This window comes from Rhinoraja longicauda, chromosome 8 (genome assembly GCF_053455715.1).
Source record: "Rhinoraja longicauda isolate Sanriku21f chromosome 8, sRhiLon1.1, whole genome shotgun sequence".
In the NCBI taxonomy this organism is placed as follows: Eukaryota; Metazoa; Chordata; class Chondrichthyes; order Rajiformes; family Arhynchobatidae; genus Rhinoraja; species Rhinoraja longicauda.
The window spans coordinates 55,867,252-55,892,193 of NC_135960.1; the positions used below are offsets into that span (position 1 = coordinate 55,867,252).

General features: G+C 40.8%; 1 protein-coding gene across 1 annotated transcript in view; it reads right to left on the bottom strand.

Moving 5' to 3' along the window:
* cwc22 (CWC22 spliceosome associated protein) overlaps positions 1 to 24,942 on the bottom strand; it is a 78,554-nt gene that overhangs the window by 30,811 nt on the left and 22,801 nt on the right. The window contains exons 2-9 of the mRNA XM_078404028.1: positions 22,431 to 24,913; positions 18,069 to 18,259; positions 17,268 to 17,335; positions 16,000 to 16,113; positions 14,157 to 14,390; positions 6,398 to 6,526; positions 4,067 to 4,235; positions 3,901 to 3,954 (exon numbers count right to left, since the gene is read on the bottom strand). Coding sequence (XP_078260154.1) covers positions 3,901 to 3,954; positions 4,067 to 4,235; positions 6,398 to 6,526; positions 14,157 to 14,390; positions 16,000 to 16,113; positions 17,268 to 17,335; positions 18,069 to 18,259; positions 22,431 to 24,913 — 3,442 coding nt within the window. The remainder of the gene's footprint in view (positions 1 to 3,900; positions 3,955 to 4,066; positions 4,236 to 6,397; positions 6,527 to 14,156; positions 14,391 to 15,999; positions 16,114 to 17,267; positions 17,336 to 18,068; positions 18,260 to 22,430; positions 24,914 to 24,942) is intronic.

Here is a 24,942-nt window from a genome sequence, read left to right on the forward strand (position 1 = left end):
TAATTGCATCTAAATTCATATGGAAATAATTAATAATCAAACATTTTCATCAGCAAAAACAGTAAAAAGATAGACATGATTTGATTAGACTTTAAGATCCTGCCTATTATCGATTCCAATAAGATGCGGCCGACATCTCAGAAGTGCACAGAAACACAAGATGAACAGGCTTGATGCTGGCTGATCAATGATGGAAATATCAGTCGAAGAGGGCTGAAGGTATGAACTGGATCTTGGGATGATAACCAATAAGGTTACAGGGCAATGTGCACGTTAGGGTGCCAAAACAAGGATTCAATGAAAATCAGGAGATAAACTCAAATCTAAGAAAAACTATATTGCCTACACTTGAGATGTGAGTCCCACAAGAAATGCCAATATTTATCATTAAACTGTAGCTTAATTTGATATGGTGACAAATCACATTTACAAACCACTGCTGTCTGCACATTTAAAGTGTGTTCCTAGTTCTGTCACACTGGGAGTTTAAGACTTCAACCAGCTTTGATTAAAGAATTGCATCCTGTAAAGAAAGGTGCACCTTACTTCAGAAAGCCTGCTGTTCTTTTTTTACTGTGTCAGAGATTAAAGATTTGGACATTCTGTTAAAGAAGTAATGCAGATGGTTCATGGTGAAGCCACTGTTCTGGAATGAAGGTATTCATTGCTTCAAGGGGTGAATGAATGCCATTGATCTCCATGTCATTCTTTAAGGGAAGTAGGGAATAATCCATCTTGCTGCTGGCTTGTTCCTTGCAGACAACTGAAGGGGTTTACAAAGTATTTTATTCAGCCCCTGTCGATCGGTTTGCAATCTGCTTGTTTCACTTATGTCTCTGGTCAATGGGAACCTCTAGAATGATGGTGAGGAAATTCAACAGTGGCAAAGCCAGCTAATGCCATGGGCAGAATGCTAAATACTTGTGTATTGGAGATGTTGGAGATGTTCATCAACTTGACATGTCCTTGGCGTGAATGCTGCTTCATTTGTCAGTCCATGCCAGGACCGTGGGCAGAACTTCAATGTGAACAGATGCATTTCAAACCAAGGAATTGCCAAGTGCCAGAGTTCTGTCAGAGCTAGAGAAGCTCTAAGATCTGCACAGTGAATGTAAATTTTGAAATATACACCCAGAGGTTTTACAAGGTCAAAAAAATGATAAACCTCATTTAACCATTCATACAAAATATTTATCACCACAATTAAATACAAGGATTCGCTAAATTGAAGCCATGCACCCAAATACAAAGTCTAATTAATGACATTTTATATTTCATGTTATTATTGTAAAAAAGTTCCGCCTTTTTTGTAAGCTTTCATATAAACCAGATTGTAAGCTTTCATATAAACAGGAACAACATGTATTGAATTCGGGTTTTTTTAAAGCCAATTTCTAAAAATTAACCTGAGGACACACATCATGGCTTGTATTGTTTATTTTTGTGCATCTCGGTGCGTTTCAAACCCAATTTGGGTGAAAATGAAACCAAACAGAAACTTAAACTGCATACATTATTACTGGCCATGATCACACAACCGTGGCTTTCAAATGTTGGCCAATTAATCAGAACCACCTACATTTAGTCTGAAATGTCTATTAATCAAATAAAGTTTTTAAAAAGACCTATGCATTTCATTTCTTTTAGATATCTGAACCTTTTTAGGTCCAAAAGCTCAGTTTTAAAAAATATATATTTTGGCAGGATCTGGGTCACTTTGGAAGAACACCATTTAATTTCCACCCTGAATTAAACTGAAGTGTTGCCAAGCTGGTTCAACCAGAACGGTAGATTTGGAATTGTATAGAGGTCAGGGTAAAGACGTAACACTTTTGTCCCTTAAGGACACAATTTTTGGTTGTTCCATTACAGGAAGGAGGTGGAGGGTTTGAAAAGGGTGGAAAAGAGATTTACCAAGATGCTGTGTAGATTAGAGGGTATTTGTTATTATGAGAGGATGGCTGAATTGGATTGCTTTCTCTGGAATAGCAGAGGCCAAGGGTCAACTAGTTAAAAGTGTAAAAAATTATGAGTCATAGATAGGATAGACAGCACCTTCCTCACAGGGTGGAAATGTCAAATACTAGAGGGCATACTTTAAGGTTAGAGGAGGAAAGTTTAAAGGAGATATGAGGGACAAGTATTTTTTTACAAAAGTGGTAGGTGCGCTGCCAACCGATGTGGTGAAAGCAGATACGGTAATGGCATTCAAGAGGCTTTTAAATAGGCACATGAATATGTCGGGAATGAAAGAATTTGGATTACATACAGGCAGAAGGGACTAGTTTATTTTGGCATCATATTTAACAAACATTATGGGCTAACCGGCCTGTTCTGTGCTGTACTGTTTTATGTCTACATACAGATGGGTTGTAGTTTCTGTTACTAATGACTCATTTCTTTTACATTTCTAATTTGGGTGATCTGAAACCTGAATTTAAATTTGACAGCTGCACAGTGAAATTCAGTATCATCTCTGGATTACACTGGATAATAGCTATGCTACTCCTGGACCTACTTAATTCGTACTGATTTTTGAACCAAAAATAAAAATGACTGCAGGGCTTCTCAGGGTGGAGGCAGGGAATGTGTTGCCTCCAGACTCAGGAGTCTAAAATTAATCATCAAAGATTTGAGAATCTAGGTTATCCATCACAAAATGCTCTGTTACAGTTGTACAAGGCTGCATTTGGGGTACTGTGTTCAATTTTGGTCACCATCCCACGGTGACGCAGTGGTAGAGTTGCTGCCTTACAATGAATGCAGCGCCCGAGATCTGGATTCGATCCCGACTACGGGCGCTGTCTATAGGGAGTTTGTATGTTCTCCCCGTGACCTGTGTGGGTTTTCTCCGAGATCTTCGGTTTCCTCCCACACTCCAAAGATGCACAGGAATGTAGGTTAATTGGCTTGGTGTAAATGTAAAAGTTGTCCCTAGTGTGTGTAGTGTCTAGTGTGTGTAATGAATGTGCGGGAATCGCTGGTCGGCACGGACCCAGTGGGCCGAAGGGCCTGTTTCTGCGTTGTATCTCTAAACTAAACTAAGGATGTTAAACAGGAAAGAATACAGAGAAGATTTATGTCGCCAGGACCTGAAGACCTGGGCTGTAGTGAGAGGTTGGGCAGGCTAGCACTATATTCCTAGGAACGCAGGAGGATGAGGAGTGATCTTATGGTGGTGTATAAGATCTTGAGACGATTAGTTAGGGTGAATGCAGAGTCTTATATCCAGAGTAGGAGAATTATGAATTTGGCTAAGTGCGTGGATAGGAAAGGTTCAGAGGGATATGGGCCAAATACAGGCAGGAGAGACAAGTGTAGATGCAGCATCTTGGTCAACATGGGCAAGTTGAGCTAAAGGACCTGTTTCCGTGCTGTATGACTCTCTGACTCAATCCAAGATTGCAAAGAGTTGGAACATCTTCACCAATAGGGCAGTGCATCCAAATATTCTCTACCCTGGAGGGTTGTGAAGTCACCAAGTTCATTGATCACAGATTGGTAGTTTTCTGGATGTTAAGGGAACAAAGCGATAAAGGGATGGTGCCAGATAATGGTGCCCAGATTGGCAATGATCTTGATGAATGATGGAGAAAGTTCAAAGGCCAGATGGCCTATTTGTGGTACTCATAAGTAAAATGTGGGTAATAAGTGATCCACAAATGGCAGCTCTCCAATATACCCAGATAAAATTCTCTGTTCTTCAGAGTTAAGGAGAAATTTATAGAAATTAAATTTTTCATTTAATCCTCAAAATGTTCAAATAATCCCCAAATAGCTCCCAGATAATAGATGAGAATGATCAAGATTGTCAGTAGACAACCATTCGAAATGCAAGAGAAAGTAACAATTATCCTAACACAGACATTGCAGGAACAGAAATTTTAAAGATGTACTTACAACATTCTGATTAACAAGATGACCTACAAATTTGCAGGCTGAAAGGCACAGTTGCTGGAAAGAAAAGCAAAAGTGTCAATTTTTATTAATGTTTTTGTTTTTTACATCAAAAAAAATCTTTTCTGATAGTTGCAAATGAGAGAGCTAAATAACATTATTTGCTTACCTTATCATTTCTGCGATAACCTTTGCGGAAGTTTAAAATCAATCTCTTGAGAATCAGCTCCCCAATTTGAGGAAACTTTGAATTTATGATTGCCACAACAGCAGCATAAACATGTGTAAATATAGGAGAGGCAGTCTGTGCCTGTATAATATATCTAGAAATCAATCCCCTGTACAGAAAGAGCACATTGTCAAAAACTGCAGAAAACATGAATTATATTTTGTCAAAAGGTTTATTTTTGCAAACAATAGTGTCAAATACTTGGAATAAGCACCTCAATCACTCAAAACTAATAAGATTGAGTAATTTATTTAGTTTGAAGTACAACTAAATTAAAAAATGTCCCCACTTATCCTTTCTAACAAACTGTATTTCACAAATGAGTTCAGTAGCAATCACAATTCATCCAAAAAAGGTATATGTCCTAGTTCTGCTTATTACAATAAAAGCATTTTTCCATCGATTCCAGCAAAACTATTTCTTAAACATTTGAACTTGAGATAGATCTTGTATATATAAGCCAAACCTTCCTACCCAAACCACCCCCACCCTGGGCACTTTCCCCTGCAACCGCAGGAGATGCAACACCTGTCCCTTTACCTCCCCCCTCAACTCCATCCAAGGACCCAAACAGTCTTTCCAGGTGACACAGAGGTTCACCTGCACCTCATCCAACCTCATCTATTGTATCCACTGCTCTAGATGTCAACAATTAAATTGGGACTTGTATATATGCCAAATAATGGTCAAGTTTCCTTTGAAATGGTAATGGTTCCATGTGGAACTGTTAATATTTTCTCCCACTCACTTTTTCTCAGCCATGTGCCAATGTGAACGTTAGAAATAATGAAAATTGCTGAAAGGTGCTTGCCCTTTAATTCTTGATTAATTGTGCTTTGATAAATGACTACACATGGAGATGCGAGGCAGAGGGCCAACATTATACAGTTTGCCATCGGTCATGAGACATTTGCACACTTTGTTATGTTGGACCTGATGGAAATTCAGTGACTCCATTCACTTCCATGGAGAAGAACGGCTACAAGGCATTGCAGAAGGGTGATCCTTTTTTGTTTTTAAAACTTGAATCAGCAATAGATCGAATTGCTCATCTTCAAAGTTGTTTAAAAAAAGTGTTTCCATTTTAAGATTCTTTTAATGTAATTAATTTAATAGCAGCAGATAGACACAAAATGCTGGAGTAACTCAGCGGGACAGGCAGCATCTCTGGAGAGAAGGAGTGGGTGACGTTTCGGGTCGAGACCCTTCCTCAGACTGACGTCACATAGATAAGGAAGAATGAAGGTGTGAAAACAATGCAAAGGGAATAGAGATCAAGGAAAATGTAGAATAGATCATTGTTAGCTGGGAGAAGGTAACAACAAATCAGAGAAAAAATGTAGTCAGGGACGGTAAAATTGGCCGGAGAACTGGAAAGAGGGAGGGGGGAGGGATGGAGAGAGGGAAAGCAAGGGTTACTTGACGTTAGAGAAGTCAATATTCCTACCGCTGGGGTGTGAGCTGCCCAAGCAAAATATGAGGTGCTGTTCCTTCAATTTGTATTGGGCCTCACTCTGACAATGGAGGAGACCAAAGGTCAGTGTGGGAATGGGAAGGGGAGTTAAAGTGTCCAGCAACCGGGAGATCAGGTAGGTTTCAGCGGACTGAGTGGAGCTGTTCAGCGAAACCATCGCTGAGCCTGCGCGTGGTCTCGCCAATATATAGGAGTCCACACCTGGAACAGTTCCGCAGCTCCGGCCCTTACTCACCCAGACTTACAATGGACCCCAACTGTACTTAATTTAATAGCTTCTGAATGCTATTGTCAATTATTTTTATAATGAGAGCGAGCCTTAGCCCATTGTCAAATCATATTGTAGGTTAAGCTTGTTCAATCCTTCCTACATGGTACATCAAGGCCAGGCGGCCAGACGTGGCCTTGCTCAGACTAGCATGGTGGATAAGGTCATTTTCAAGCAATTCCCTTCAGGTAAAAGCAAGCTTAAAAAAATAATGAGGCAGTGAATACAGGTGGCTTGACACTGCCAGGCCAATGTTTGTAGTTGTTTTGGAAAACAATGAATGTATTAAACTTCAGAGCTTTGTTTTTTTGAATGTGTGTGTGCACTTGTGAGTATGTGTATATATACACACTGAACTTTTTTTTTCTCTCTCGTTTATCATATTGTTTACTGTGTACTATGTTTACATATTCTGTTGTGCCACAGCAAGTATGAATTTCATTTTTCTAGTTGGGACATATGACAATAAAACACTCTTGACTTTACATATATCACAGATAATTTCTCAGGTGAAATGACACATACATACCTTCCCCGAACAATATTTTCTTGAAGAAGTTCATGAATAATATGCGCTATGTTGGAGACGTTCACTTTATTGATGAGACCATTAATTGACTTCTTTAGAGCTTCCCAACTCATTCGCTGATATGCCAAACTATAAGGCGAGAGAGAAATAGGAGTGATATTCGTATAGAATTGTATTTCAGACCATTAAAAAGATAGAAAAAGTGGAAATTGGAAACAAAAAAATGATAAAAATTAGTCAGAAGTCGGCAAACAAAAAAATTGCAGGTCCTCTCCAGCTTGCAAAAGCCTAACTTTTGTACAGCTTATACATTAGAGCCAGAATTTGGGAGACGAGCGGGATGGATTTGGCAGCTGCTACAGGGCTGCAGGCATCTTCTGTAGCATGGGAACTCTGTTAATGGCTATATCTGAATGTTTGAATTAAATTTCCTTGGTTGGCTGACGTTTTTTATTTGGGTTGCAAACGGTACTCAGGAACAGAACCAGTTTTAACCTGGGAAGGACCTAGAGCAAGTCTTGTACAAAAAACAAAGTTAGCAGCTAAAAAACTGTAATAGAATACAACATTTCTGCAGAACATGCCCAATCTGGAGATTCTATGGAGGCGGTGGGTTGACCGGAGTAGTTAGGAGCCATTGCATGGTAACCAAAGAGATTTATTTTTAATAAATTTATCGTGGATAAATTAATATCAAACAGATAGCTCTAGTTACTCAGGGAAGCAATGATATGAACGTAGAGGTGAATCTGGCACTCACTGTTAACACACAAGTACAGGCCCTCCCCAGGTTAGTGCAGAGTTCCTTTCCTGTGAATTGCTTGTAACCTAAACAGTTCGCAAGCCGTCGTGTAGCCACTTGGAAACAGGGAGCTCCCATACGTCAGAAGAGGCCTGCAACCCTACAGCAACCAGCAATTCCATCCCAATGATTTCCCAAACGTTTGATCAGAAATGCAGGCTGTACATAAGTCAAGTGTTTGTAAGCTGGGGATGACTTGTAAAGCGCATCTGATTTTCAAACGATTTCACATAAACAAAATTTGATGGAACTGAGCACGAAGCAGCAATTAGATTTTTAAAGAATGATAAAAGTTGCAACAAAGTGTTTAAAATAGAAATCAAGAATAAGTGATTAGAAACATCCCTTCTGGTGATTGAAGCGATACCTTTTGCATGCACACAAATGATAAACTTGCTGTATCATATCATATCATATATATACAGCCGGAAACAGGCCTTTTCGGCCCTCCAAGTCCGTGCCGCCCAGTGATCCCCGTACATTAACACTATCCTACACCCACTAGGGACAATTTTTACATTTACCCAGCCAATTAACCTACATACCTGTACGTCTTTGGAGTGTGGGAGGAAACCGAAGATCTCGGAGAAAACCCACGCAGGTCACGGGGAGAACGTACAAACTCCTTACAGTGCAGCACCCGTAGTCAGGATCGAACCTGAGTCTCCGACGCTGCATTCGCTGTAAAGCAGCAACTCTACCGCTGCGCTACCGTGCCGCCACTTTTCTTGGCTTTTGGTTCAAGCTTCCCTATTTCATTTCATTTTCTACTCTAAGTTCTTAGTTATCCAGAGACTCTCAACTTGTCATTTCCACCCTCTCTCTCTCTTTGTGGCATCATGTTTATCCTGAACCTCTTGAATCTTCTCTTTAAATGCCCCCCATTGTTGAGATTGATTGACCTTCAAATAGCTATTTCCAGGCCTCTGTTTAGTAAAACTAGATTACCTCCAAAATGTAGAACCTTGATTCCTCATCTTTATTTGGCATTAGACAATAGACAATAGACAATAGGTGCAGGAGTAGGCCATTCAGCCCTTCGAGCCAGCACCGCCATTCAATGCGATCATGGCTGATCACTCTCAATCAGTACCCCGTTCCTGCCTTCTCCCCATACCCCCACTCCGCTATCCTTAAGAGCTCTATCCAGCTCTCTCTTGAAAGCATCCAACGAACTGGCCTCCACTGCCTTCTGAGGCAGAGAATTCCACACCTTCACCACTCTCTGACTGAAAAAGTTCTTCCTCATCTCCGTTCTAAATGGCCTACCCCTTATTCTTAAACTGTGGCCCCTTGTTCTGGACTCCCCCAACATTGGGAACATGTTTCCTGCCTCTAATGTGTCCAATCCCCTAATTATCTTATATGTTTCAATAAGTTCCCCCTCATCCTTCTAAATTCCAGTGTATACAAGCCCAATCGCTCCAGCCTTTCAACATACGACAGTCCCGCCATTCCGGGAATTAACCTAGTGAACCTACGCTGCACGCCCTCCATAGCAATGATCACTGCTGTAAAACAGCAATCCAATTGTCATTCTTTCCATCTACCCAGCTTCATTCGCTAAACCTACCCAGAATTGTCCACCATCTCGTTCAGCCTGCTAAATTGTGGTAATGAGCCTCTTCTAAATGCATGTTAAGAATTCAGTGCCTTGTATTTATGACTGTATTCAAGCTTCTTAGTGGTTTAACTTAAAACCCCATTATTTCTGCTCTACTGTTTTTGCATTTCACAGAAATTAGCTAACAGTCTATCTCAAACAGAATCTTTGAATGTTTATGGTACATTCCCAAGTTATTATTTGCTTCACAGATAATCCTTCTAACCTACCTAGATACAATGTATCTAGACTAAAGATAGACACAAAATGCTGGAGTAACTCAGCAGGACAGGCAGCATCTCTGGAGAGAAGGAAAGGGTGACGTTTCGGGTCGAGACCCTTCTTCAGATTGATGTTAGGGGAGAGGGAGATACATATACAAGGAAGTGTACGGTGTGAAAATAGGACAAAGGGAATGGAGGTCAAGGAAAATGTAGAATAAATCATTGTTAGCTGGGAGAAGGTAACAACAGAGCCAACAAAATGTAGTCGGAGACAGTAAGACTGGTCGGAGAACTGGGAAGAGGGAGGCATGGAGAGAGAGGGAAAGCAAGGGTCACTTGAAGTGAGAGAAGTCAATGATCCTACTGCTGGGATGCAAGCTGCCCAAGCGAAATATAGTATCTAGGCTATATTGGTGCCACCTTCTCCAGATCTCATCCTAATATCTCAAGAATCTAACTTCCTCCCAAATCTCATCAGTCATGCATCCATACGAGTAGGAAAGAACTGCAGATAAATCGAAGGTAGACACAAAATGCTGGAGTAACAACATCTCTGGAGAGAAAGAATGGGTGACATTTTGGGTCGAGACCTTTCTTCAGACTGATGAACTCATTTCATATGAACTCACTTCATGTACTCACTGGCACCCAGTGCCCAATTTCTGAAGTCAATTGAAGTCCATAGTATAAATTGGGCAAGTGGCAATATGCCAAGGAAACTAGCTTCAGGACAAAAAGGACTAATGTCCTTTTTCGCCCACAGCTTTTCTTTAAATGTACTGATGCAGGGGCTTTGATGGACAAGACACTATGAAACATGCATAAGACAAAGAGAAGAGAGTCATTCAGTAAAGGTCCTGGACAGGACCTACTTTGAGTCTGTCATGCCAAGGGTCCAGGTCGAGCGAAGGTGGGAGACCGTTTCAAAGGGGAGTGAACTTGGACTACAAGAGACCTCGGTGGCTGTGCCTACTGCAAACAGGTACACCCTCTTGGGAGCTGTTGGGGCAGAAGACGCTTCTGAGCGGCGGACAGGTTGGTGGCTCTAATCCAGGCAAGGAGACTCGACCGGGAGACCGAAGTCAGGAAGAGCCATAGTAGTGGGTGACTCCATTGTTCGAGGTACGGACAGTAGATTCTGTGGCGGCAGGCGGGACTTGAGGATGGTCTGTTGCCACCCTGGTGCCAGGGTTCAAGACGTCACGGACCCGCTTCAGAACATCCTAGCGAGGGAAGGCGATCAACCGGTAGTAGTTGTGCACGTGGGCATGAGTGACGTCGGGAGGAAGAGGAAGGAGATACTGCAACTTGAGTTTAGAGAGTTAGGAAGAAGACTGAGAAGTAGGACGTCGAGGGTGGTTATCTCTGAATTGCTACCTGTACCTCGTGCTAGTGAGGGCAGGAACAGAGGGATCGGGGATATGAATGTATGGCTGAGGGGCTGGTGCAGGGAGCAGGGATTTCGATTTCTAGACCACTGGGGTAGGGGTGACCTGTACAAAAGGGACGGGTTACACCTTAACAGCAGGGGGACCAACATTCTGGCAGGCAGGTTTGCTAGAACTAGACGTGTGGGTTTAAACTAAGTAGTGGGGAGGAGGGGTTGACAAATTGGGAATATGAAGATGGAGTTAAAGGGGAAGCGAATACAGGAGAAATTGCAAAGGACTCTCGAATAAATGGGATGGAAAGTTCTAGATGGGATAAGAGAGTACAGTCAGAGCCAATGGTGTGAGAGGGGAGGTGAATACCGAAGTTAAAGTGTTGTATTTAAATGCGCGAAGTATAAAAAATAAAGTGAATGAGCTTGAGGCTCAGTTAGACATTGGCAAGTATGATGTTGTGGGAATTACAGACATGGCTACAAGAGGACCAGGGCTGGGAACTGAATATTCAGGGGTACACAACGTATAGAAAAGACAGACAGACAGACAGGTGGGCAGAGGGGGTGGGGTCGCTCTGTTGGTAAGGAATGATATTCACTCCCTTGCAAGGGGTGACATAGAATCAGGAGATGTAGAATCAGTATGGATAGAAATGAGGAATTGCAAGGATAAAAAGATTCTAATGGGAGTTATCTACAGGCCCCAAACAGTAGCCTCGACACAGGGTGCAAGTTGAATCAAGAGCTAAAATTGGCATGTCGCAAATGTAATGCGATGATGGTTATGGGAGATTTCAACATGCAGGTACATTGGGAAAATCAGGTTGGTACTGGACCCCAGGAAAGGGAGTTTGTGGAGTGCCTCCGAGATGGATTCTTCGAACAGCTTGTACTGGAGCCTACCAGGGAGAAGGCAATTCTGGATTTAGTGTTGTGTAATCAACCTGATCTGATAAGGGATCTCAAGGTAAAAGAGCCATTAGGAGGCAGTGATCATAATATGATACGTTTTACTCTACAAATTGAGAGGGAGAAGGGAAAATCGGAAGTGTCAGTATTACAGTATAGCAAAGGTGATTACAGAGGCATGAGCTGGCCAGATTTGACTGGAAGGAGGCCCCAGCAGGGAAGACGGTGGAACAGCAATGGCAGGTATTCCTGGGAATAATGTAGAAGTTGCAGGATCAATTTATCCCAAAGAGGAGGAAAGATTCTAAGGGGAGTAAGAGGCACCCGTGGCTGACAAGGGAAGTCAAGGACAGCATAAAAATAAAAGAGAAGTATAACATAGCAAAGAAGAGTGGGAAGCCAGAGGATTGGGACTCTTTTAAAGAGCAACAGAAGATAACTAAAAAGGCAATACGGGGAGAAAAGATGAGGTACGAGGGTAAGCTGGCCAATAATATAAAGGAGGATAGTAAAAGCTTTTTTAGGTATGTGAAGAGGAAAAAATAGTCAAGGCAAATGTGCGTCCCTTGAAGACAGAAGCAGGGGAATTTATTATGGGGAACAAGGAAATGGCAGACGAGTTGAACCGGTACTTTGGATCTGTCTTCACTAAGGAAGATACAAACAATCTCCCAGATGTTCTAGTGGCCAGAGATCCTAGGGTGACGGAGGAACTGAAGGAAATTCACATTAGGCAGGAAATGGTGTTGGGTAGACTGATGGGACTGACGGCTGATAAATCCCCAGGGCCTGATGGTCTGCTTCCCAAGGTACTTAAGGAGATGGCTCTAGAAATCGTGGACGCATTGATGATCATTTTCCAATGCTCTATAGATTCAGGATCAGTTCCTGTGGATTGGAGAGTAGCTAATGTTATCCCACTTTTTAAGAAAGGAGGGAGAGAGAAAACAGGAAATTGTAGACCAGTTAGTCTGACATCAGTGGTGGGGAAGATGCTGGAGTCAATTACAAAAGATGAAATTGCGGAGCATTTGGATGGCAGTAACAGAATCGTTCCAAGTCTGTGTGGATTTACGAAGGGGAAATGATGCTTGACTAATCTTCGGGAATTTTTTGAGGATGCAACAAGGAAAATTGACAGGGGAGAGACGGTGGATGTGGTGTACCTCGACTTTCAGAAAGCCTTCGACAAGGTCCCACATAGGAGATTAGTGGGCAAACTTAGAGCACATGGTATTGGGGGTAGAGTTCTGACATGGATAGAAAATTGGTTGGCAGACAGAAAGCAAAGAGTGGGGATAAATGTGTCCCTCTCAGAATGGCAGGCAGTGACTAGTGGGGTACCGCACGGCTCGGTGCTAGGACCACAGCTATTTACAATATACATTAATGACTTGGATGAAGGGATTAAAAGTACCATTAGCAAATTTGCAGATGATACAAAGCTGGGTGGCAGTGTGAACTGTGAGGAAGATGCTATGAGGTTGCAGGGTGACTTGGACAGGTTGTGCGAGTGGGCGGATGCATGGCAGATGCAGTTTAATGTGGATAAGTGTGAGGTTATCCACTTTGGTGGCAAGAATAATAAGGCAGATTATTATCTGAATGGTGTCAAGTTAGGAAAAGGGGACGTACAACGAGATCTGGGTGTCCTCATGCATCAGTCACTAAAAGGAAGCATGCAGGTACATCAGGCAGTGAAGAAAGCCAATGGAATGTTGGCCTTCATAACAAGAGGAGTTGAGTATAGGAGCAAAGAGGTTCTTCTGCAGTTGTACAGGGCCCTAGTGAGACCGCACCTGGAGTACTGTGGGCGTCTCCAAATTTGTGGAAGGATATTCTTGCTATTGAGGGCGTGCAGCGTAGGTTTACTAGGTTAATTCCCGGAATGGCGGGACTGTCATATGTTGAAAGACTGGAGCGACTAGGCTTATATACACTGGAATTTAGAAGGATGAGAGGGGATCTTATCGAAACATAAGATTATTAAATGGGTTGGACACGTTAGAGGCAGGAAACATGTTCCCAATGTTGTAAACCTGTTGGAGGGGTCCAGAACCAGGGGCCACAGTTTAAGAATAAGGGGTAGGCTATTAGAACGGAGATGAGGAAAAACTTTTTCAGTCAGAGAGTTGTAAATCTGTGGAATTCTCTGCCTCAGAAGGCAGTGGAGGCCAATTCTCTGAATGCATTCAAAAGAGAGATAGATAGAGCCCTTAAGGATAGCGGAGTCAGGGGGTATGGGGAGAAGGCAGGAACGGGGTACTGATTGAGAATGATCAGCCATGACCACATTGAATTATGGTGCTGGCTCGAAGGGCCGAATGACCTACTCTCTATTGTCTATTGTCTAAGACTTCAGTGACAAATTTTGAAAAGGTGGCAAAATGCATGGGCATTGAACAGAGAAATGTATGAAGTGATACGTTTTCATGGGAAGAATTAATTGGGGCAACAGAATACAATGGGTGCAATTCTATGGGACTTTCAAAAACAAAGACCTGAACATATGCAAGCCCCGATTCCAAGGAGTCAGAGCAGGTTGAGAACATGCCCACAGCATTTAGGATCTTATGCTTTATAAACGAAAGCAGAAGGATTGCTCTCTTGGTTGCAGTTGTAAGTTAAGTTGACCAAGATGTTCAAAAGTTAAGAAAGCTCATAAAGAGGAACTGTTCTCAAGGGCAGAAGCATTGAGAACCATACAATAAAGACATAAATAAAGAAAATAAAGTTTTACAAATAGGAGTGTAAAAATCAGACATGAAATACCAGATTTATTCACTGCCCTACAGTAAACAAATTAGAAAAACAGATCTTGACAATTTTCAGCTTACCTGCTTTTGTCTGCAATTTGTTCTTGCATCATTCTCAGTCGTGCAGGAGGAATGTACGCTCCACCTGTCCGTGTTAAAATAGGATCCAATTCTGCCTTTTTCTTTTTCAATGGTGGTTCAGAGGAGCTCTGATTGAAATCATCTTTATTTCTTGTTATCGGTGATGGCGATTTTGTTCTCTTCTTGTGGTCCGATTCACGATCTATGTTCATGTGGCTCTCTTTGTCTCTACCTCTAAAATAAACAATTCTCGTCCATTCAAAATATACATCTCATATCAGCTCATTAACCGTGTCCACAAAACCCAAATTTCTATCCCAATTATAATGACATTTTTGTATTATAAGTTCTTAAGGCGATACTTGAAAACTCTCCTCAAAAATACACTGTGACATTGGTGAACTGTCCTGCACAGAAAGAACAATTTGGCCAATGAATGTGTTCTATAAAAATAAATTCCAATCAGAGCCACTTTCTTGCTCTTTCTGAAACCTTTGAACTTTGTTTATCTTTTTTATTTATCTTATTTTCATTTGCAGGTTCATATTAAACCTGCTTCCACCTGTCTTGCAAACTGTAATTCACACCTGCTTCCTTTGTTAATGATCATATCTTTCCTCTGGTTACTTGCTCTTTTGTCAGTGTTAGCTGTTTCACTTATTTGCTCAATAAAAAATGTCCTTGTCTCTGAACAGCTTCACAAAATCTCTCCACAACCTCCCCAGTTGTCTTTGATCAAATTAAAACACTCCAACATATTTCTCTCAAGTATTTCTTGTGAACGTGATGAAATTCTCCCAATAGTAGTGATGTTATCAGGTCCAGATTTTGCACGTTTCAGTTCTTCAAATGTACTTAACTTACTCAACAACTAAAAAAATGCCGTGGCCAAATGGCAAAACTTCCACTGGAAAGCCATGGATGGACAAAGTAATACTAGTTCACGCAACATATTTTTCTATTTGCCTATAAACAATATAAACCATCAAATAAGATGAACCAGCCCATATATCCATAGACATATTTCAAGGTGATTAAATCAAAATAGTTATGCAGAAAATGACCTTTCGTACAATCAGCTTTGCAACTGTTAGTTCATTTAAAATTCCAGATACATAATTCTGCATAAAACATGACTTTCTAGGGTGATGGAGGGGAAATGTTAGAAACCTATGTTAATTGCATAGATTTTGAAATAAAAGGTCTTGTTTCATTAATCTGCTACAAGCCAAAATAAATTAGTTGGAAAGTCTCATCTAAACTTTTCAAGGGCATTTGACTATGAATGTCACTTGCAGGATTCTTAAAAGATAAACAAATTAACAAGGTGGATTGAAAACTGCCTTAACAATTAGAATCAAGAGATTGAATTAAATAGGAAACACACTGCCTGGTTTTGCGAGAAGTTCTGTGACAATTCTATGTCAGGACACCGTGCATGTCACGTTAGGCTGCAATAATTTGTAGATAAATACTTTGTGGTAGCATTACAAAGATCAGTATTGATATGAAGCTGTTTATTCAGCTCATAAGAAATCCTGAGAAATCCTAATGGTTCAGCATCTGCTTCTCAGGATTCTGATCCCTTCACACCCTTGAAATTCATTATTCGCTAGAAAGTTTACTACTGTGCAACATCTTAGAAGTGAGCAGGGGTATTAATAGCAAATAATATCCAATTGTCCAGAAAATCTAATAGTCTTGTACTACCAGATTACTAGAGTATTAGATTATCAGTGTAATACTGTTATGCTGCTAGTGAACTATAGGAACAGACTATGGAACGAAGAGCCTTTTATTATGTCAGTTATTGACTTAGTAATGCAAAGTTTGAATTAAATACCTAGACTGTAATTTTCTATCATTATGTCTGCCATTGCTGGATGGTCTTCTGTCATAGGTATTCCTGTTGGTATTTCTTGGGGATCTTGATCCTGATCTTTCACGACCTTTGCGTCTGAGAAAAAAAAGACCAATTAACAATCATATTTTTCTGATAATTTATGGAAGAGCATCCTCGACAGTAATTACTTTCAATTGCCTGTCATGAAAAATGTAAACAAGTTTGCAGAACCACGTACGATTATCACTGGTTGATTGTCCGTTAATTTATAACTTGCAGGAATACTAAGCCATCAAAAGAAACTATTCCGCTCAGGATCAGATTTGTATTGATGAAGGCAATCAAACTGAAAATTTCTGAGAATCAATCTGCATTTCAATGTATTCTCTGAATTCTTGCCTAGTGATATCCTCAAGAGGAAGGAAAGCCATAGAAAATATTCTGCAAATCATGGGGCTGCCAACAATTAGCTGCTGATCAATAGGTATATCCGTAAAACAGTCATTCATCTAGCTCGAGATGTTTAGATCTCTTTAAATGATCGCAGTTCTTTCACTGTCATTGCTCCAGTTAAAAGTTCATTTGTGTTTCAGCATTGATTAAAATGTGAAGAACCCCTTGATACAAGTACTATGATTGCCCTGATTTTTGGAATGTGTCCTCTTTTTTGAATCAGTGGTTCCTCAGATACCATACAACAAATTCTTATTTTTGATTTAAGGTGAATTGGTTTGTAGCTGCCATGTTGCCCATTTCAAACTCCCCACAGTCAGCTACGCTCTTCACATTGCTTAACAGTATCTCAAGTCACATCACTTGTCAAGTACTTGAGATAAATGACACATCTTTGAAATGTTATTTATTTCCAAAGCCTTTCAGTTCATTTTAAGTTTGTATATCACTTATATTAAAGTTATTAATTTGCTTTCTAGCAGGATTTGAATATGACATTTCATATTCTTACCTATTTTGGGCTCCATTTGCATCTTTCAGGTTTCACACTTCTTTTGTGATTTAATCTTATACTACCAAAGCTTTGATATCCCAACTGACCTAGAAAGGAGCTTTAAAACCATGTTTGGAATCTGTCCTCTTATCAAGTTTATTTTGCTAATGCAAGGTATTTACCAGCAGAAAGATACGTCTCCATCTGTTTTTGGTTCAAAATTACAGGCATGAGGAATTTGGATCAAAAGATGAAAATGTGTTACATTAAGTATTTAGGTTAACAAACACATTCCTAAGTAAGCTACAAGGTCCAACTTTACCTGTGCTCAGGAGAAGAGCTTCTTTGACGTGGACTGTGGCTGTCTACCCGCTCCTGGTTTGAGTTGAGCTATGATGATATAAATAATATTAAAGTTGTAGAAACAATTAAACAAATCAGCCTTATTATTCTGACATTAATATATGTATTTCACAAAGCAAACGATCAACTAAAATCAAGTCAGAAGGAAAAGGAGCTAGCTGGTCATGGATTGGAGGTGTGTGGGGGTAAGTGGAAGGTTGTACTGGGACCATAAAATGTCTTTGGCTGGAGTTTCACCAAGTTTGTAGTTCACATACACGTTTAAAATCATTAGGTAAATAGCTTGAGTTCATGTGTAGGAAAGAACTGTAGATGCTGGTTTAAATCAAAGGTAGACACAAAATGCTGGCGTAACTCAGCGGGTCAGGCAGCATCTCTGGACAGAAGGAATGGGTGACGTTTCGGGTCGAGACCCTTCTTCTTGAGTTCATATTCATTACCATCCCACTGTGCTGAGTGGATCAGCTGTCAAGAATTTCCCATCGAGTGTTATCAACAGGCTGTTATTTTGATATAGCCAGCAGCAGTTCAGCATGGCAATGATGCAAGCACATGCCCAGGTCACTCAGGAATTTGACCTTTACTGGAATTGCTTTGTGGTTCAGAGAATGCCAAGATATCAATTTTAAATTGATCTGGTAGTAAGGAAAAATAAACCTTATTCAAAGAACACGTGAAAAATACAATTGCAGTTCTATAATAAAAAATATTTAAATAAACCTATTGCCTTAAAACATATATATTAGCTAAATTACCTTACCTGTATCTGTACCACGCTGCTTTTCATTTTTTGGACAGCTGTACCACTGCTGGCTGCACTTTCCTCACTGTCTGAGCTACTTGAAAGCTCCCCATCTCCAATCGTCTCAGGATTCTCCAAATTATCAGGGACTTCACTGGCAGGGACAGTTTCTCTCTCATCCTGAAGTACGTTTTCAGCCATTTCTATGCCTGACAAAATTTGAGACAATCACATTTTTACATCACAATTTTAGTTGTTTTAAAGTAGAAGCAAAATGTTCACACTCCTTGAATAATAAAGTAAAATTGGATATACAGTGCCCTCCAAAATGTTTAGGACCAAGACCCATCATTTATTTATTTGCCTCTGTACTCCACAATTTGAGATTTATAATAGAAAAAAAAAAAATCACATGTGGTTAAAGTGCACATTGTCAGATTTTAATAAAGGCCATTTTTTATCCATTTTGGTTTCACCATGCAGAAATTACAGCTGTGTTTATACATTTCAGGGACCATAATGTTTGGGACATATGGCTTCACAGGTGCTTGTAATTGTTCAGGTTTGTTTAATTGCCTCCTTAATACAGATATAAGAGAGCTCTCAGCACCTAGTCTTTCCTCCAGTCTTTCCATCACCTATGGAAACCTTCATTGCTATTTATCAACATGAGGACCAAAGTTGTGCCAATGAAAGTTAAAGAAGCCATTATGAGACTGAGAAATAAGAATAGAACTTTTGGAGACATCAGCCAAACAGGCTTACCAAAATCAACTGTTTGGAACATCATTAAGAAGTAAGAGAGCACTGGTGAGCTTACTAATCGCCAAGGGGCTGGCAGGCCAAGGAAGACCTCCACAGCTGATGACAGAAGAATTCTCTCTGTAATAAAGAAAAATCCCCAAACACCTGTCCGGCAGATCAGAAACTCTCTTCAGGAGTCAGGTGTGGATTTGTCAATGACCACTGTCCGCAGAAGACTTCATGAACAGAAATACATAGGCTACACTGCAAGATGCAAGCCACTGGTTAGCCGCAAAAATAGGATGGCCAGGTTACGGTTTGCCAAGAAGTACTTAAAACAGCAACCACAGTCTGGAAAAAGGTCTTGTGGACAGACGAGACGAAGATTAACTTATATCAGAGTGATGCCAAGAGCAACGTATGGAGGAGAGAAGGAACTGCCCAAGATCCAAAGCATATCACCTGATCTGTGAAACACGGTGGTGGGGTTTTATGGCCTAGGCTTGTATGGCTGCTGAAGGAACTGGCTTACTTATCTTCATTGATGATACAACTGCTGATGGAAGTAGCATAATGAATTCTGAAGTGTATAGACACATCCTATTTGCTCAAGTTCAAACAAATGCCTCAAAACTCATTGGCCGGCGGTTCATTCTACAGCAAGACAATGATCCCAAACATAATGCTAAAGCAACAAAGGAGTTTTTTCAAAGCTAAAAAATTGTTAATTCTTGAGTGGCCAAGTCAATCACCCGATCTGAACCCAAATGAGCATGTCTTTTATATGCTGAAGAGAAAACTGAAGGGGACCAGCCCCCAAAACAAGCATAAGCTAAAGATGGCTGCAATTCAGGCCTGGCCCGCTTCGGATTGTTCACCTTGTCGTGGTGAAGAGGCTTGCGTGCCCCCATGATTCCGAGAGCGATGCTGTCGGAAGCACTAGCTGGTAGGGTCACCCATGGTCGAGGATGAGGGTCCAGACTAAGAACAATCCAACCTTCAAGACTTCAACAGCGGACCAGGCGGACAAAGTTATCTTGAACTCAACGGCTGTGAAGGCGGATGAAGGCTGCAACAGATCTATCAGCGCCAATCGTCTTGGTTCCCTTGCCATTGGAATTAGTTGACTGATTTGTGAAGGACCATGTGGTTCTTGGAGTGCAACATCACCCGACCTGAACCCAATTGAGCCTGCCTTTTATATGCTGAAGAGAAAACTGAAGGTGACTCGCCACCAAAACAAGCATAAGCTAAAGATGGCTGCAATATAGGCCTGGCAGAGCATCACCAGAGAAGACACCCAGCAACTGGTGATGTCCATGAATCACAGACTTCAAGCAGTCATTGCATGCAAAGGATATGCAACAAAATACAAAACATGACGACTTTAATTTACATGACATTGCTGTGTCCCAATCATTATGGTGCTCTGAAATGGGGGGGGGGGGGGGGGGGGGGGGGGAGGTGTATAGACACTGCTGTAATTTCAACACGGTGAAACCAAAATGTATAAAAATGGCCTTCATTAAAATCTGACAATGAACACTTTAACCACGTGATTTTTTTCTATTACAAAACTCAAATTGTGGAGTACAGAGGCAAATAAATAAATGATGGATCTTTCTCCCAAACATTATGGAGGGCACTGTATACCCCAAATAAACTTTAAAACATTCTACTAATCTCAACGTGCTAATTCTACAATCCTAGCAAATAATTTCAAATTATCTAAGTTCAGCCCAACTCCATTTTATAGTGGTTTTCTTTAATTTTCCTGAAGTATTCTTTAATTTCTTTATCAAATACCACACATCATCTTAAGGACAGAGATTGGATAACAAAGGTGCATTTTCCCATTGCATTAATATTTTAAGAAATGTGAGTACCCATTACTAGTTTGCAGGTTGTGGCTGACAATCTACAATAAAGGTGAGGTTTTATAAACTGAAGCAACACACAAGTAATGTTATCCAGTTTGGGAAGGCAAACGAAAAGGCAAATTATTATTTAAATGGGCTGAGACTATAAAATGCTGTGATAGAAACAGATCTGAGTATCATACTACATGGAAACTGGCACAAGTCTCAGGTGTGTGAGCAGGAGAAATGGGTCATCAAATGTTGATGGATCAGTGTAGAATGAACCACTGAGGCAGCCTGAGAAGGCTGGACTGAGCAGTGTGGTTGCTTTGCACTGACATTTGGGGCACCTTGGCTGCTGAGCGAGAACGTTGCAGCAGATACTCTACATGCTGACAGATCAACTAGATACTAGCTACGGTCTTCCTTCTGCCTTCCTGCTGGATGTGATGGAAGCTGCTATCTTCTCTTCTGCTCATACAGCTTTCCCCAGCCTGGTGATTTCTCCACGCTAAGAAGATATATGAGTATTAAGCAATGTACCAATCAACCTGATGGTGTTAATGATGACTTGAAGGTTAAGAAATGAATTTTGGAAGTTGATACAAATATTTAGATTTTCATTCTCTCACATGTCACGTTGCTGAAGGACATCACATAATTATTTTGTAACTAGGAATGAGGCAGGTAGAAGAGATGAAATGTGCTGTGATGATCAAGCTAAATGGCATTATATAAATTTAAAGTTTATAAAAAATATATACATCATCCAACCTAGAACTCAGTTGTTCAAACCCTGGAGCCACCTGGTGTTCATATTGAACATGAAACATCAGTACCACACCAGAGGCATATTTTAAATAAATCTATCCGACTGGACAAATGATGACAACTCCAGATCAAGATTTCATGTCCTGCTCATTGCAAGAGCTCACAGCACAGCAGAATTTACACATAATCTGAGATAAGTAATCACAGAAAGAAAACAGAACATTCAAACTCATGAATGACTGGGGGGAAAAAATTACCTGGAAGAAAATGTTGGCAATGCAGAGCCCATTATTATCAATTCAACATTATAAATATATGCATTGCCTAAATTCAAATAAAGCAGCTGACTGAGAGTTATCTCACAGTTCAAAGAGGAAAGGCTATGACTCAGCACATTTTGTGATGAAGCAGCCATTAACAAAGTTTTAAACAGAAGTGTAAATGCCAGGATCATTAAAGAACAACCTGTCTAAAGCATGTAATATAATGCAGTAATTATATACTTAGCCAAAACTTTTCAGCAATTTAATTTCTGAATTGACTCCTGCAATGATATTTATTTTTTTAAAGTTGTGCCGCAACTGAGCTCCATGTAGGTCTCTATGACGTTTAAAATTTAGTGATACAGCTTGCGTGATGCTGACCAACAATCACCCATTCACCCTATGTTATCTCACTTTCACTGAATTTACAGAAACCAATTAACCTGGCAACCTGCATTGTGTCTTTGGATTGTGGGGGAAAACCGGAGAACCCAGAGAAAACCCATATGGTTACAAGGAGAACATATAATCTCCCTGCAGACAGCACCTGTAGTCAGGATGGAACCCAGTTCTCTGGCGTTTTAAGGCAGCAACTCTACCAGTTGCACCACTTTATATTATCTGGTGCAGAGAATATATCACATCAATGTGTTGAACCAAATTTAAGCCCATTGTACCAGGGGATAGATTTCGGTTACAGAAGTAAGCGTAACGTATTGAATTACAGTCCAAAGTCACTGTACCTGAATTATCCCTTGATTTTCTGCTCTCTTCATCCTGTGCTTTGGGTGAAGATGACCTAGAACGTCCTGATAACTTCTTCAAACTAGAAACTGGACTGCACGACTTGGATTTTATCTTGTGAGGAGGTGCACCAGGACTTTCAGATCCAGATCCAAAACCATCCCTCCTCTCAGAGGAAGAAGATCGTTGTCGCTTTTTCTGAGGATGCTTTGCTTCCTTTCCATCAATGCTTTCTAAAATGGGACTCTGTTGTCTTTGACTGGTGATATGTGGACTTTGGATATTTGAGTCTTCCACTTCAGAGCTTTCTACAGTTTGCAGACCCTTGTCACCTGTTGGATCAGACGACAAAGTACTGTCTGGTTCCTTATTTTCAGGACTTACTTTTTGACAGCTCCTTTCTTCTACTCTTTCAGTGTCTGATGGAGACGTTCTACTTTTTTGAGAACTAGGTGTAACCTGCAAAGGGGAGGATTCTGATGCGTCGGATTCATGTTTTTTTTCACTGGAAGATACTTCATCAGGACTCTGTATTTCCTTCTCAGTTAATGGGTATCCATAAACACTATCACACGAAGTTGGGAATTGGGATTGGTCTTGCACAGGACCGTGACTCTGAGAAAGGATTTTTCTGGTACTATCTGCAGGACAAAGCGTTAGTTTTTCAGCTGATGTCTGAAAATCTTCAAACCTATCTTCCTTTTCAACAGGGCTTTCTCTCCCACTGTCGGCCTTTGCAGGCAGTGGTGATGTCTCTGAATTAGATCCTCTCTTCTTAAGGTCATGAAGTGATGTTGGCTGCTCTGAATCAGAACCAGGTTTATCATTTTTATCTTCTTCACTGGATGTTGAAGAAGATGAAGATGAGGATGAGGATGAAGAAGAGGAGGAAGAGGAAGAGGATGAGGATGATGATGACGATGATGATGATGTGCTGGACGATCTTCGTCTTGAACTTTTAGAAGAATTTCTACTCCTATCTTTTTTACCTTTCTCTAAAACAAGATCTTTACTTTTCAATTCTTCATTACAGACATTTGGAGGCAAATCTTTCTCAAAACTCGTAGGAGTAGCGCCTACAGTTGTATTGCTTGTGGAATGTATGTTCTCAGGCCAATTTTCTTTTCCTTGGTCAGGACTTGGTTCTTGGCTGTATTCTTCCTGGTCTGCAGGCATTTTACTTTCTTCCAGAGAATCTGGTTGCACCATTTTGGTTTTCTCAAATTCAGGAATTTCATGGTGTGATGATTTGGGACTTTCGGTCTCTGATTTCTGCGCTTCTTTTGGACTAGAGCATGATGAAGTTCCGGGTTTTTCTTGCTGTGCTCGAGGAGTACATTCACGATCATCGCCTCTACTTCTGGAGGAGACACTTGGAGAATTTTGTTTTGAACTTTCAGGACTGTTATTTCGGGAACACTCTCTAACAGAGGTATCAGCAGACTGCTTTCTATAACTTGGGGATTTGGTGCTTGGTTCATTACTGTCTGGACTTTCAGAAGTTTTTCCTTGTGTAACAACACATTCTTCTTTCCTTTTACCTGATTCAGATTCTTCTATTTTGTTACTTTTCTGGGATTTGTGCCTGACATTTGAAGAATGTGAATCAGGACTCTTGGAACTTTTATTATCTTCTCTGCGAGGACTATGAGACGAGTTAGGTGATCTTCGACGTCTACCATCCCTGATTTTCTCCTTTGAATCAAGACTAGAATGCAATTCCCTTGATCTTGAATGTGCTTGATATGTACTTTCATCTACCTGTAAACCACTCCTGTTACTGGTTGGACGTGTTTCCTTTGATCTTCTATCCTTGCTGTCTGGACTTCTTTTATGGCTGTCAGCTTTTTCTGATCTACTGCTGTACTTTGAAGTAGTAGCCTCTTTCCTTGATGAACGGCGAGGACTTCTGGAACTGGACCTGTATTCCCTCCTTTGTTGTCTGGGGGAAGAGCTATTAGATTTTCTTCTGTGTCTTCTGCTCCTATCATCCCCAATTTTGCTCCTTGAATCCGGACTGTATCTTCGCCTAACCTCTTGAGGACTACGACTCCTTGAACGATTTTTCCTAGAACTTTCTGGAGAACATCGCCTTCTGTCACTCTCCGTTCTTTTTTCCTGGGACCGGCTTGATTGTTTGGTATCTGAGCGCCTTTCTTCTCTGATAGTCGACCTTTCATTCCTTCTGTCTCTATCAGATGTCCTCATTCGGTGGTCCCCATGTGAGGCAGTTCTGTCTCTTCTCTCAAAGTGCCTTTCCTCTTTTTTCCTGGGATTTCCTGGTGATCTGCCTCTTTTTTCCTTAAGTCCTGAAGAGGAACTCCCACTACTGCTTCCAGTACTACCACTACTGCTGCTGCTACTGCTACCGCTGCTGCTGCTGCTACTTCCACTTGAATTGCTTGAACTGCTGCTGGAAGAGCTGTTACTACTGCCACTGCTGCTGCTGGATGAGCTGGAATCACTGTCACTGCTGCTGTCCCTGAAGAGAGAAATAGGTAATTTGAGTTA